Here is an 11,510-nt window from a genome sequence, read left to right as displayed (position 1 = left end):
AACCCTTCCCCTGCCCTCCCCTCCTCCACCCCCTGCCCAACCGCCCATCTCTTTCTTTTTCCATCCGGCTAGAAGCTTGGAGGGTTGGTTCTGTGTTCACTTACTCAGGACCTTCACTTTCCCTGTCCAATAGAGTTGGTCGTCCCCTCCCTGGGGATTCTTCTTTAGGAAGCTTTCACATAGACTATCTCATTCAAACACACAAGAGAGGCGAATCGCTGAGATCTGCCCCTGCAGGCCCACGAGCTCTTGTGCCAGGGGTAGATCCGGGGATTCAGAGCCCGTGTGCCCTCCGGGAAACAGCCTCTGCCCTGGAGGCTCAGAGCAGAACGGAGGTGGTAGGCGCAGGGTTCAAATCAAAATGCGGCCAGATGTCTCCCCTCAAGTCGGCGGTCAGTCAGTTTCAACCAAAAATGATCGTGATCGTGACAAAGATGACGATGATGAAACTAACAGCAATAATTGGCAGACCCTCGCCCTCAATGCACCCGGTCCACGCCTAGTCCCGATCCGGTTTGGACCTTCCCCTCTGGGTGCTGGGCAGGGGTCAGCAGCCTTGAACTACTCGGCGGGGCGGAGGATCTGAAGGGCAGTTCTGGGACAGAGGCGGAGGGGCGAGCCAAGCTCAGGGGGACTGCCCTTCAGATCCTCGGGCGACAGGAGAATGTCAGGGGCCCGCCAGAGGCTCGACTGCGGGGGCGGACACGAAAGGCGGGGACACTCCAGGGGTGGCAGTCGGGGAGGAGGATAAAGGGGTTGAGGAGCGAGAGCGGGAGCCGGGAGCGAGAAAGTGGGATGCTGGGGCTGCGGGGAGGGGAGAAGGGATGGGGATATAGGGGCTCAACGCTGAGGGAAGAAGTACAAACGTGGTGGGGACCGAGAAGTGACGAGGTGAGTCCAGAGGGCGGGGAGACGGGGGAGGAGCCAAGGACGGTGCGGGGCGTGGGAAGCGGGAAGGTGGGGACTCAAGGTGCCGGGGGGAAAAGATGCTGTGGGAGAGCCGCAGGGAGCGGGGGAGATGCAGCGGGGCCGGGAGATGGGGCGGGGAGCCGGGAGGTGGGGAAGGAGGTCTGTCGGTAGGAGGGGTATTGCGAGGGCGGGAGTAAGGACGCGGGCAGAAGAGGGCTGGACGGCAGGGCAGGGAGGCGGGGCGCGGGCCCAGCCCCCGAGGTTAGCTGGAAAAGTTTGCGCCGGGGCCGGCGGGGGCAGAGGCTGAGGAAGCCGGTCTGGGAGACACGCGACAGGAACCCGACGCTCAGCGCGGTGGCCGCAGGAACCCGAGCGAGACTCTGCGGCCCGGGCAGTGTCCCCAGCCCCGAGCGCCAAGTCTATCCCGGCGCCCCGGCACTGGGAGGGGAGGAAGGGGTGCCAAGATGCCGAGGGTCCGAGCGCCCTTCTCGGATGGAGGTGAGCCGGCGGGCCCCCGGGCTGGGTGGGAGCAGCCGGGTCCGCTTTTCTTACGGATTTCCAGCCCGTCTTCCAGGCCATCCAGCCCATCGCGACGTGGACCTGGGCGGGCGAGCACACCACATCAGCATCGCCCATTCCCACCAGGTCGTCCATTCTGGTGACTGAACCCGGGCAGGGGAAGTGGGGATGGTTCCTTTTTAAACTACAGTTAGAGCATTTAAACGCCGAATGAAAGAGAAGTGACTCTTCACAGAGACACGCCATGGGTCCTTTTCCTGGGATAATTAAGTTTATACGGCCTGGAATGCGGACCTGGGGGCTCTGGAAGTGTGTGTTCTTGTTCCCTTGGGGAAATCGTTCTATTTTATTTTCTTGGCCACAAAGTTCCAGTTTTCCTTCTATTTCTCAAACAAGGCAGTCAGGGCTGTCGGAACCGGGGGGGCGGGTTGGGGGGCGGGAAGAGGAGTCTGGAAGACAAAAGTTCTATGATGAGGTAATGAGGTTCCCAGGGAAGATCAGTAAGTTATACTCATATCTGGGATAAATCCGGGGAAGCGACAGGACTGGTCCTTCTTCGAGCAGATTGCAGGAAAGTGCTAACTTTGCCACTTTTAACCCCCTGCCCCCACCATAGTCTCCAAATTGTTCTCTCCTCCTTCTCCTTACTTTCTCTCTTCCTGACGTTGGACACTGCCAAGGACATATTTCTTTGTGGTGTATTTATATTTAGATGTAAGAGAGGGACTTCTTGTTGGATTTTTAAAGGGAACATGCTTTACTTTGAAGATGAAGAGCATGAATGAGTCTGGCTCTTCTGGAGCTCTGGGTACTTCCAGAATTAGGCATCTTTTTAAAGTCTGGAGTTAGAAGTTGCAGACATTGTACAGAATCTTGAAAGTAAAGTGTTAGTCACTCAGTCCTGTCTGATTCTTCACAACCCCATGGGCTGTAGCCTACCAGGCTCCTCTGTCCATAGAATCCTCCAGGCAAAAATACTGGAGTGGATAGCCATCCCCTTCTCCGGGATCCAAACCCCCATTGCAGGCGGATTCTTTTCCATCTGAGCCATTAGGGAAGCCCCAAAGAATTATGTCTTCATGATTTATCTTTACAACATTCCTTTCTTCATTGATGAAAATCGTACAGGCATGGTTAAGAAAAACTTAATTCCTAGAAAGTACAAGGGCAGGATTATGATCTGTGGGTATATGACTAATGAGGATGGTGGTGGTTCTGGGGCAGGGGTGTGTGTGTTTATGTGGTGCTCAAAGAGCTGTGGACTCACTGATGCAGAGCTCAGTGCCAGTTTGAATACTGTTACTACCATAGGTGAACCACACATTGGGTTTTCTCAGTCAGAAAACTTTCACTTTGGGCCTGCTAGTCCAGGCGCTCTAGTCTCCTGACACCAGGGATCCGAAACGCAAAATCAGCCCTTAAGATACAGATGCAATGATTCCTCGACCAATATTCATCTCTGAAAATGCTGCTTTCCTCTTTATATTTGTGAATTCCATTAAAATGCATGACTCTCCTAATTTTCTACGGTATGTGGATACTGAAGCTACCATTTCCTGTACAAGGCCTACCTTATGAATTGGCCTAATGACTTTATGTCTCAAAATTTAGGGACTGATTTTCCTTTACCAGGAAATTATGACACTAATTTGATTCCATGGTATCTCTTCGACTCCCTAAAAATGTTTCAAGACCTACTGTCTATGCATATATTTTTGTTACAAAGACATGGGAATTTGAGCATAAAATAATCTTGAAACATTTGTTGTTGCCCAACTGGAGAAACTCTTTTTCTCTGCCAGGACTTGGGACTATGACTCTGGGGCTGATACAGCTGGTATGGCAGCCTTGGGCAATCTACTGTGTTGGCCAGTTAGCTGAGACTGAGCTGCCCCTGGGCTATACAAGGCTTTCTGTTTCCTCACATTTGGTTTCGTGATTCCTTTCTTATCAGTTTTGGAGCCATTTTGTATTATTCCCTTGCCATATGTTTTCTGTAAAACTGGTTAATTACCTTAAGCGCATTGAAATATACACATTACCATATGTAAAATTAAATAACCAGTGAAGATTTGCTGTTTGAAGCAGGGAACTCAAATCAGGTGTTCTGTGACAACCTAGAGGGGTGGAATGGGGTGGGAGGTGGGAGGGAGCTTCAAGAGGGAGGGCACATATGTACATCTATAGCTGATTCTTGTTGATGTATGGCAGAAACCAGCACAATATTGTAAAGCAATTATCCTCCAATTAAAAAATAAATAAATGAAAAAGAGATATTCCCTGAGCTTTTGGAGACAGTATGCTAGACTTAGTGGAATCCTGTCTAGCTTTAGTTAATAATACTTTTTAACTTGTTGTTATAGTTACCAGGCATAAAGTTACCTTTTGTTTCATTTTTATTCTGTTTTTGAGGAATCACAGTGGCATCTGTGAGAGGGCAGGGGATAGCCAGTCAGGTAAATCAGTGACAAGGTTGTTCAGAGGACAGTGTGGAACTGATCAGGTGGTTCTAACATCTAGTTGGAACCATAAGCTGGAGTGGGAATCCTGAGTCATTTTTAGGCTCTTTGGCCTTGAAGATGCTGCCCCATTTCCTTGGGGTCAAAGTTTTCCATATATTTCAGTCAAGCCCCCAGATTCAGCATTCCAGCATTTTGCTAGGCTAGTAGCTAGAAGTAGTTCGGTCCCAAGTATGCTGGTGACACCCGTGTCTCTAGATAGGTAAGGAACACATGGAAGCGCAACAGCTTCTGGAAGAGCTTATCCCTAATGTGGTGCACTAGAATCCGATGACATGGGCATCCAGCCCAGCGCAGCCTCTTCCAAACTGTGCCACAGGTTCAGTTTCCCGCTGTGTCCATTTGGAAGCAGATGCTGTGGTGGGCTCAGACATGGCGCCTGCAAGGCACAGTGCGCAGTGCGCATGCCAGGCCACCGAGCAAGAGTGCTGTTGTGGGAACGGATGAAGGGAGCCCCGCGGTTACCACTTCCTGCCCAGAACACCTCTCATTTTCGTATGCCTAGAGGAACTCATTTCCACACACTTTGATTCGTGCTGTGACAGCCTTGGTAGAAATTCAGTCCTGTACCCTTCCTTAGAAAAAACAGAGAAGAGAAAGTTTGAGAAACCTGGCAGAAAAGCAATGAAGATAAAGACCTCTTGCATCAAAAGCATTTGCCCTCAGACTGATGAGCCTGGATGCCCAGGAGAATATGCAGAGAGGCAGATGTTCAAGCTGGACTTGATTGTGGGCACAACCTGCATACATGGGACTCCTTGGACTGCTGTCAGATCTCTGTTAGCATCTGAGCCTTGTTTGCTGAGAGAATAACCTTTGGAGAAGCTGCATAAAAGTAGGAAATCCGACCAGGGACAAACTCGCTTCCGCAATCTGGAGAAGAAAGGGGAAGATGTAGAATCCTGATGTGGTTCATCTGTAACAGCCTTTCTCACCAGGCGCTCCACTAATAGGTCCAGAGCAACATGCAGGCATGCAAGGCTGAGTATGTAACACCTCTTGTCATGAACCATCTCTGAGAGCAGAGTGAGGTCACCTAAGAAACCCCTGAGTGACAGGAAATACTCATTAGCAAAGGAATTTTGTTGGGGCCATGAAGCGGCCAACTCATTATTTCCTTTCTAAATTCTTCTAAGTGGGGGGAAAAATATCTTGCTTTCCAAGAAATTTTACTTGTGGACAAATGCTTTGTGTTTTAATTCAGTTTATGGGATGAAATGGGAGAATATAGCATTTTAAAAATATAATGCCTTGCATCTTACCAGGAGAAATCAATGTCTCACAATCTTATTGTGCCTTTTTTTTTTTTTGGGCCATTACAAAGAGAAAGAGACAGACCCCAGACTGGTGAAATATTTTCCTCTGTTTTTTTTTTCCCTTTTCCTTCTTTTTATAGTTTGTTTATTTTTCAAAGTGATGTGAGTAGAGAAAGTGACTCTCCAGCGTGGAAAACACATCTGGAATCCATTGGGCCCTGCCTGGCTCCCTCCCCCTCCCCCCACAGATGCTCTTCCTTGGAATGGAGGGAGGGGGATGGGGTGACACCCCTATAAACCACCTTCTAGAAGGCGTCATATTCCTTCTCTGCAGAAAGAAAAGCCTTGGTGTTGGAATGCCTTGAGGTAGACTCAAAGACCCCACCTGAATGAGGATGGAGTGAAAACTCAGGTAGCAGATCTTTGTTGAATAGATGGAAGGCAAGCCCAGGAGTGGGCAGTGTACTATCTTTACCTTCACAGTGAGATGCAGGCAGTCAAATCCTCACTCAGAGTGGGTGAGGGGAGAAGTCTGCGGGGGTCTGGATGACCTGAGCACAGTTTGGGAGGAGAGCTCTGCTTACGGATATAAGTAAGGCCAGCTCTCAGGCACAGCTCTGTCGGAATCTGGGTTTGTTGGAAGGCCACTGCGCGTGAGCAGGAGCACCCACATGTCTTCTATAACTGGCCAGGTTTTCTGAATATGTACATGACTAGCTGGCACCCAGCCACATTTTCAGCATTAGGCTGTATTTTTCAGTATTCAGGTGGAAATTAAGCAGTGATCCACTTTTTACAATGGAAAGGCAGATACTGGTCAGGTCACTACCAGCCCCGGACACTTATCTTTTAAAATAAAGTGTGAGCATTTGTAACGTGTAACTCTCACCCTCGCTGGGGACTTCTCCAGCTACCCACAAAGACAGTTCTCAGGACCACTGGCTGAGACCCATAAGCCTCTGTGGGGACCCTCCATCAAAACCCAGCCTAGGCATCAGCAGTAGGAAGTCCACGGTACCCCTTGGGACACAGGCCGTGGGGGACATCCTCAACTCATCCTAACAGCACTGCTGAGGACAACAGCACAGGGAAACCACTCCACGTCCACAGCCCAGAATGTATCCGTCCACCCAGCGGGAGCAATGGGAAGGAGTTACCTGCATCTCTCTGCATGACTCACCTTGAGCAGGAAGCTCACAGGAACATCACATTGAGAAGAAGATGCCAGGCACAGCTTCATGACTCCATTTATGTGAGGGTCAGACACAGGCTAAATTACTCTAAGGGATAAGAAGTCCAGAGAGTGCTCCATTCTAGTGGTTAGTGACTACAAGAGGCCATGAGGGATAGGAAAGGTTGGGTCTCCCAGGGGCCCGGGGGCCCGCAGTGCCCAGCACTCCTGCAGTGACTGGCAGCAGCAGGGTGGGTGAGCCACAGAGGGCCGATGCCCACCTCTCCATGAGCAGAGCCAGCTGACTCTCAAAGATTCGGGGACCAGGGAGGGGACAGAGCGTTCTCCCCGCAGACTTGGAGTCTGTGTTGCGTCCCTCCAGATGGAGGCAGGAATTCGCCCATGAGACGGTTTTGGCCATGCGTAGTGGCATTCAGATCTATCCAAAATCAATCTTATCTTTGGCCTGGCACAAAACTCTCAGATGGGATCAGCTTTTTAATATTGTTAATCTAAAGAAAATAAGCTTTTGGGTTCCAAAAAGAGATGGGTATCTTCCAGTTACGCAAAGTGTGGAGATTGGTATTTTATAACAAAAAATGTTCTGAGAAAATATGCTTCTTGAGTGATACATATTTAATTAAGGGAAATCATTAATCGAGCATTAATGGGAAGATGTGTTCACCCTCAGGATTCATGGTTTTGATGGGTTTCTGGCACATCTTAAAGTATTGTTATTTTGGTTATTTTCTTGCTGGGTATTCGTTTTTGTTGTTTCCTTTTGTACCTTCTACTCAAGTTTATCAAAACTCTACATATTGAAGGGGAAAAAAATGAATGTGAGTCTGTGGAGCCTGCCGTGTACTTCCTCCGCCCTTTATTCCCAAGAGAAGTCCACATCCAGCAATTTTAAAGGGACTTGCAGCCCTGCTCTCTGTACTGTAGAGCACAGTCGGAGGGGCAGAGACTGTCTCGAGGAGGCCATGAGGTATTTAAGGCCATGGAGTTATCGCAGGCAAACTAGGGCACAGGAGAGAAACTTTGGACATACCTGTTTTCAAAAGGCTTTCAGATGCAGTTTCCTGGAGCTGTTTCGCCCCAGTGTGAGGGGGAATTACGATACAATTCCCATTGTTCTCCTTTTCTGTAATGTTTGTATATTTTTATCATTCAGGCTCTTCTGGTGCTAAGTCACCATCATAACTCCTCACGTTATGCTCACCAGTATCAGGTCCTGGGATGGAGGGGCGGCCACCTGGACATGGCAGCCGGTGGCCTGGAGGGGTGGGGGCAAGGGCGAGCGGGGGGACAGGGAGTGTTGGAGGGCCCTCCGGCCAGCTATATGACCCCACTGCCACCAAAGGAAAAACAGCCCCTCTCAGGATGCTGCCGCTTTGTGACTCTCACTGGAGCAGCCCGTGTGTTCCTCTGCCCTACCTTTGGGTCGTGCCTTTTCTGTGAACAAGGACACACGTGGTGCCGTGACAGGGTATCCATGCGGGAATGCCAAGCACTCTCTCAGGGTTGTGCTCTGGGGTGGGAGGTGTTGGAAAGATAACCAGGCGACTAGGTTCTCCTGTGCCTGGTTTCCTACAACAGCCAGGAAGGGTCAGCAAAGTGGGAGCACAGAGACTCCATTCAGCGCCCACAGACGAGAGCACTTAGATGAACAGCAACGAGGGGCACATGCATTTACTGGGCACCGTTAATGTACGTGGTGGTGTGAGAGGAGATGGAGAGGATGAAATAAGGGGCTCCAGGAAAGTGCTCTGAGAGTGTCAGCTGCTGCTCCTGTCTCTATCCTTAAAAAACACTTTGCAGTTTGTTTTAAAAAGTGGTGTGCTGGGGCAGGATGATTCCAGAAAACGCTATAGAGCTGGTAGAAGTTGACCTGGAGCCTTAAGGATGGGCACGATTTAAATAAAAATGGAAAAGAGGTAAGCTGGTGGGGGGGAGTGGCCCACGAGCTGACCCCCACCATCCCTGCTTCTGTCTCTGGGAGACCAGGCCCCTTATCACAGACCAAGCAGCGGGGACCAGAGCTGGCTGGGGAGTCTGCCTCCTGCATGAGGCCTCACAGTGCCCCTGGGTGAGGGGAGACAGCCCCAGGGTCGGATGCTGCCTCCGAGGCTCATCAGCGATGTGGAGACCTTGGCAGGCCCCAACATTTGGTGGTAAAGCTGACTCCCAGCCCTCCGTGACCTCAAACTGCACTGAGACACCAGGGGCTCATGTGGTTTCCACAATAAGCCACACACAAACCTCCAGGACACAGAAGAAATCTCTGCAAAGAAGCAGTGGGATCATTGTTGCCCCATGTCAGAAAACCAGGCTCACCCAGATTAAGGGAGTGGAGGCTTGACAACATCCTCGGGGCCCTGGAACCAGCACCCAAGTGGCAGGAGAGCATCCACCTGGAGGGCCCTTGGTCAGGGAGCTCTGTCTGGAGCCTCCTCTGCTTCTCACTCACAGAGCAGCTACCCAGGCTGAGCCCCAGGGTCCGCCTGCCACTGAGGCCTTCTCTGGAATGAGCTCAGCAGTTGTACCAGGCCTTCAGATTCCACTGCACCCAAAATGCAGAGCCCCATTTCTGTGGAGAGTGGTCCATGTGCCACCAAGCCAAACTGAGGGCTGCGACTTAAACTTATAAAAGTTGAAAAACTTCAGCGGATCCACACAGTAGGCTGATGTAAATTGACCTTGTTTGAGTTTAATTAAATATTTAAATATTCAAATAGTTTTGATTTAGAATCAGTGCATTTAGCGAAAACCATTTCTACCTTGGTACTTGGGTCTGCTCTGCCTTGGACATCACAAGAAGCCTTTGGATAAAGCCATGTAGGGCTGGGGGGTGCATAGAGGTCTGGAGGGCGAAGGGCTGTTGGAAGCCTGGCTCTTGGGCTCTCTGCCCCACCGTCACCAGTGCTCCCAGGTTGGTTGTTTCTTTCCATCACACACACCGGTTGAGTTTTGGCGGTTTCGACAGTTGTATCTAAACTCTGAATTTTAAGCCAAACTCAAAAATCCACTTGTTTGTCCTTGCTCTTCTTCCTTTAGTCTCAGTAGCAGTTGATTCCACTTTTACAGGTTTATATTCTTTCTTCCCCTGGCTCCACGATTAGCTGCTCGCTCAGGGAGTGGCCCTGTGGGCCATGTGTGGGCTGTGCTGTTCTTCCTTTGGTGACCAGATGGTTTGTCTCTGAGCTCTCTGTGGGGCAGACTTGGGGGCCATCTAGATTTGATTTCTGGTCTTGGCCTTGGTCCCAGGGATTCCAGGGAAGTGTGACTACTTCCTACAACATTGCTCCAAAGCCCACCAAGGAGGTTTCAGAAATCAGTGGGTCTTATTCTGAATTCCATCCTATTTTTTGGGCCTGACATAATCTCTGTTTCTCTCTCAGTAACTGGGAATAAGGGTTTACCAGCTCCTGTGCAGGAGATGGGGCTGCTCAGGTGGTGCTAGTGGTAAAGAATCCACTTGCCCATGCAGGAGACACAGAGATGCAGGTTTGATTCCTGGATTGGGAAGATTCCCTGGAGGAGGGCATGGCAACCCACTCCAGTATTCTTGCCTGGAGAATCCCGTGGACAGAGGGGCCTGGCAGGCTAGAGTCCATAGGGTCACACAGAGTTGGACATGATTGAAGTGACTTAGCATGCACACATGCACAGTAGATGAGTATGAACTGGTTAGCATTTTAAGTGCCTTGAGATTTCCAGGTGGAAGTGTTCTTTGGGTTTAAATCCGTGTGTTTGGATTACATGATTGAATGGTGGCAGTGCCCAATGACAGAATTTCCCTCCTTGGCAACTGTAGACACAGAATTGCTTCTTCTGGGCTCCATAGTCACATAGGAAGTTAGCCTGGGTTAAAGGCCCTCTTTGGGCCCTTATGGACCAGCCACCCAAATGCTTCAGCATTTTTAGTGCCTTTCTCCAACTCTGTTGCTGCTGTTGTTCTTAGGTGCTGTTACTTTATCACTGGGCTCTCTCTCCTTTTGTCTTTTCATAGGAGCCTATTCTCAACACCCTAGCCGGTGTCTCGCCTGGATCCCTGTTGCAGCCTAAGCAGAAAGCGGTGTTTTCCCTGGAAATGGACGTTCTCAGGGCGCCCTCTGGTGGATTCAGGAGCTAACTGATTGTGAGTTCCAAGTGATGGCGATGATTCTCACGCCACGCCCCAGACCTTACAGCTCCAACGAAACCCTGCTCGAACATTACAGCTACGTGGGCAAGCTGGAAGGCAGGCTGAAGGACGCCCCCGAGGGCAGCACACTCACCACCGTGCTGTTCTTGATCATCTGCAGCTTCATTGTTTTGGAGAACCTGATGGTCTTGATTGCCATCTGGAAAAACAATAAATTCCACAACCGCATGTACTTTTTCATTGGTAACCTGGCCCTCTGCGACCTGCTGGCTGGCATCGCCTACAAGGTCAACATTCTGATGTCGGGCAAGAGGACACTGAGCCTCTCCCTGACGGTCTGGTTCCTACGGGAAGGCAGCATGTTTGTGGCCCTTGGGGCGTCCACCTGTAGCCTGCTGGCCATTGCTATCGAGAGACACTTGACCATGATCAAAATGAGGCCGTACGATGCCAACAAGAAGCACCGCGTGTTTCTTCTGATCGGGATGTGCTGGCTCATCGCCTTCTCGCTGGGCGCCTTACCCATCCTGGGCTGGAACTGCCTGCACAACCTCCCCGACTGCTCAACCATCCTGCCTCTCTACTCCAAGAAGTACATCGCATTCTGCATCAGCATCTTCATGGCCATCCTGGTGACCATCGTGATCCTGTACGCACGCATCTACTTCCTGGTGAAGTCCAGCAGCCGCAGGGTGGCCAGCCCGCACAACTCAGAGCGGTCCATGGCCCTGCTGCGGACCGTGGTGATCGTAGTGAGCGTGTTCATCGCCTGTTGGTCCCCCCTCTTCATCCTTTTCCTTGTGGACGTGGCCTGCAAGGTCAAGGAGTGCGCTGTCCTGTTCAAGGCCCAGTGGTTCATCGTGCTGGCTGTGCTCAACTCCGCCATGAACCCCATCATCTACACGCTGGCCAGCAAGGAGATGCGGCGGGCCTTCTTCCGACTTGTCTGCACCTGCCTGGTTAGGGGCCGGGGAGCCCACTACTCACCA

General features: G+C 50.8%; 1 protein-coding gene across 3 annotated transcripts in view; it reads left to right on the top strand.

Moving 5' to 3' along the window:
* Window positions 1-744: 744 nt before the first annotated feature.
* Window positions 745-11,510, top strand: part of S1PR3 (sphingosine-1-phosphate receptor 3) — a 13,426-nt gene continuing 2,660 nt past the window's right edge. The window contains exons 1-2 of one of the 3 annotated variants that reach the window (XM_010844803.1): window positions 745-891; window positions 10,387-11,505. In XM_010844803.1, coding sequence (XP_010843105.1) covers window positions 10,530-11,505 — 976 coding nt within the window. In that variant the 5' untranslated portion in view covers window positions 745-891; window positions 10,387-10,529. Of the gene's footprint in view, window positions 892-1,048; window positions 1,408-10,386; window positions 11,506-11,510 lie in introns of those variants that run through there. The other 2 variants (XM_010844804.1, XM_010844802.1) reach the window with 2 other exon arrangements.

Source organism: Bison bison, unplaced genomic scaffold, assembly GCF_000754665.1.
Source record: "Bison bison bison isolate TAMUID 2011002044 unplaced genomic scaffold, Bison_UMD1.0 scf7180017864209, whole genome shotgun sequence".
Taxonomy (NCBI): Eukaryota; Metazoa; Chordata; class Mammalia; order Artiodactyla; family Bovidae; genus Bison; species Bison bison.
Note: the sequence above shows the minus strand (reverse complement) of the source record. Positions and strands in the feature narration are given on the sequence as shown.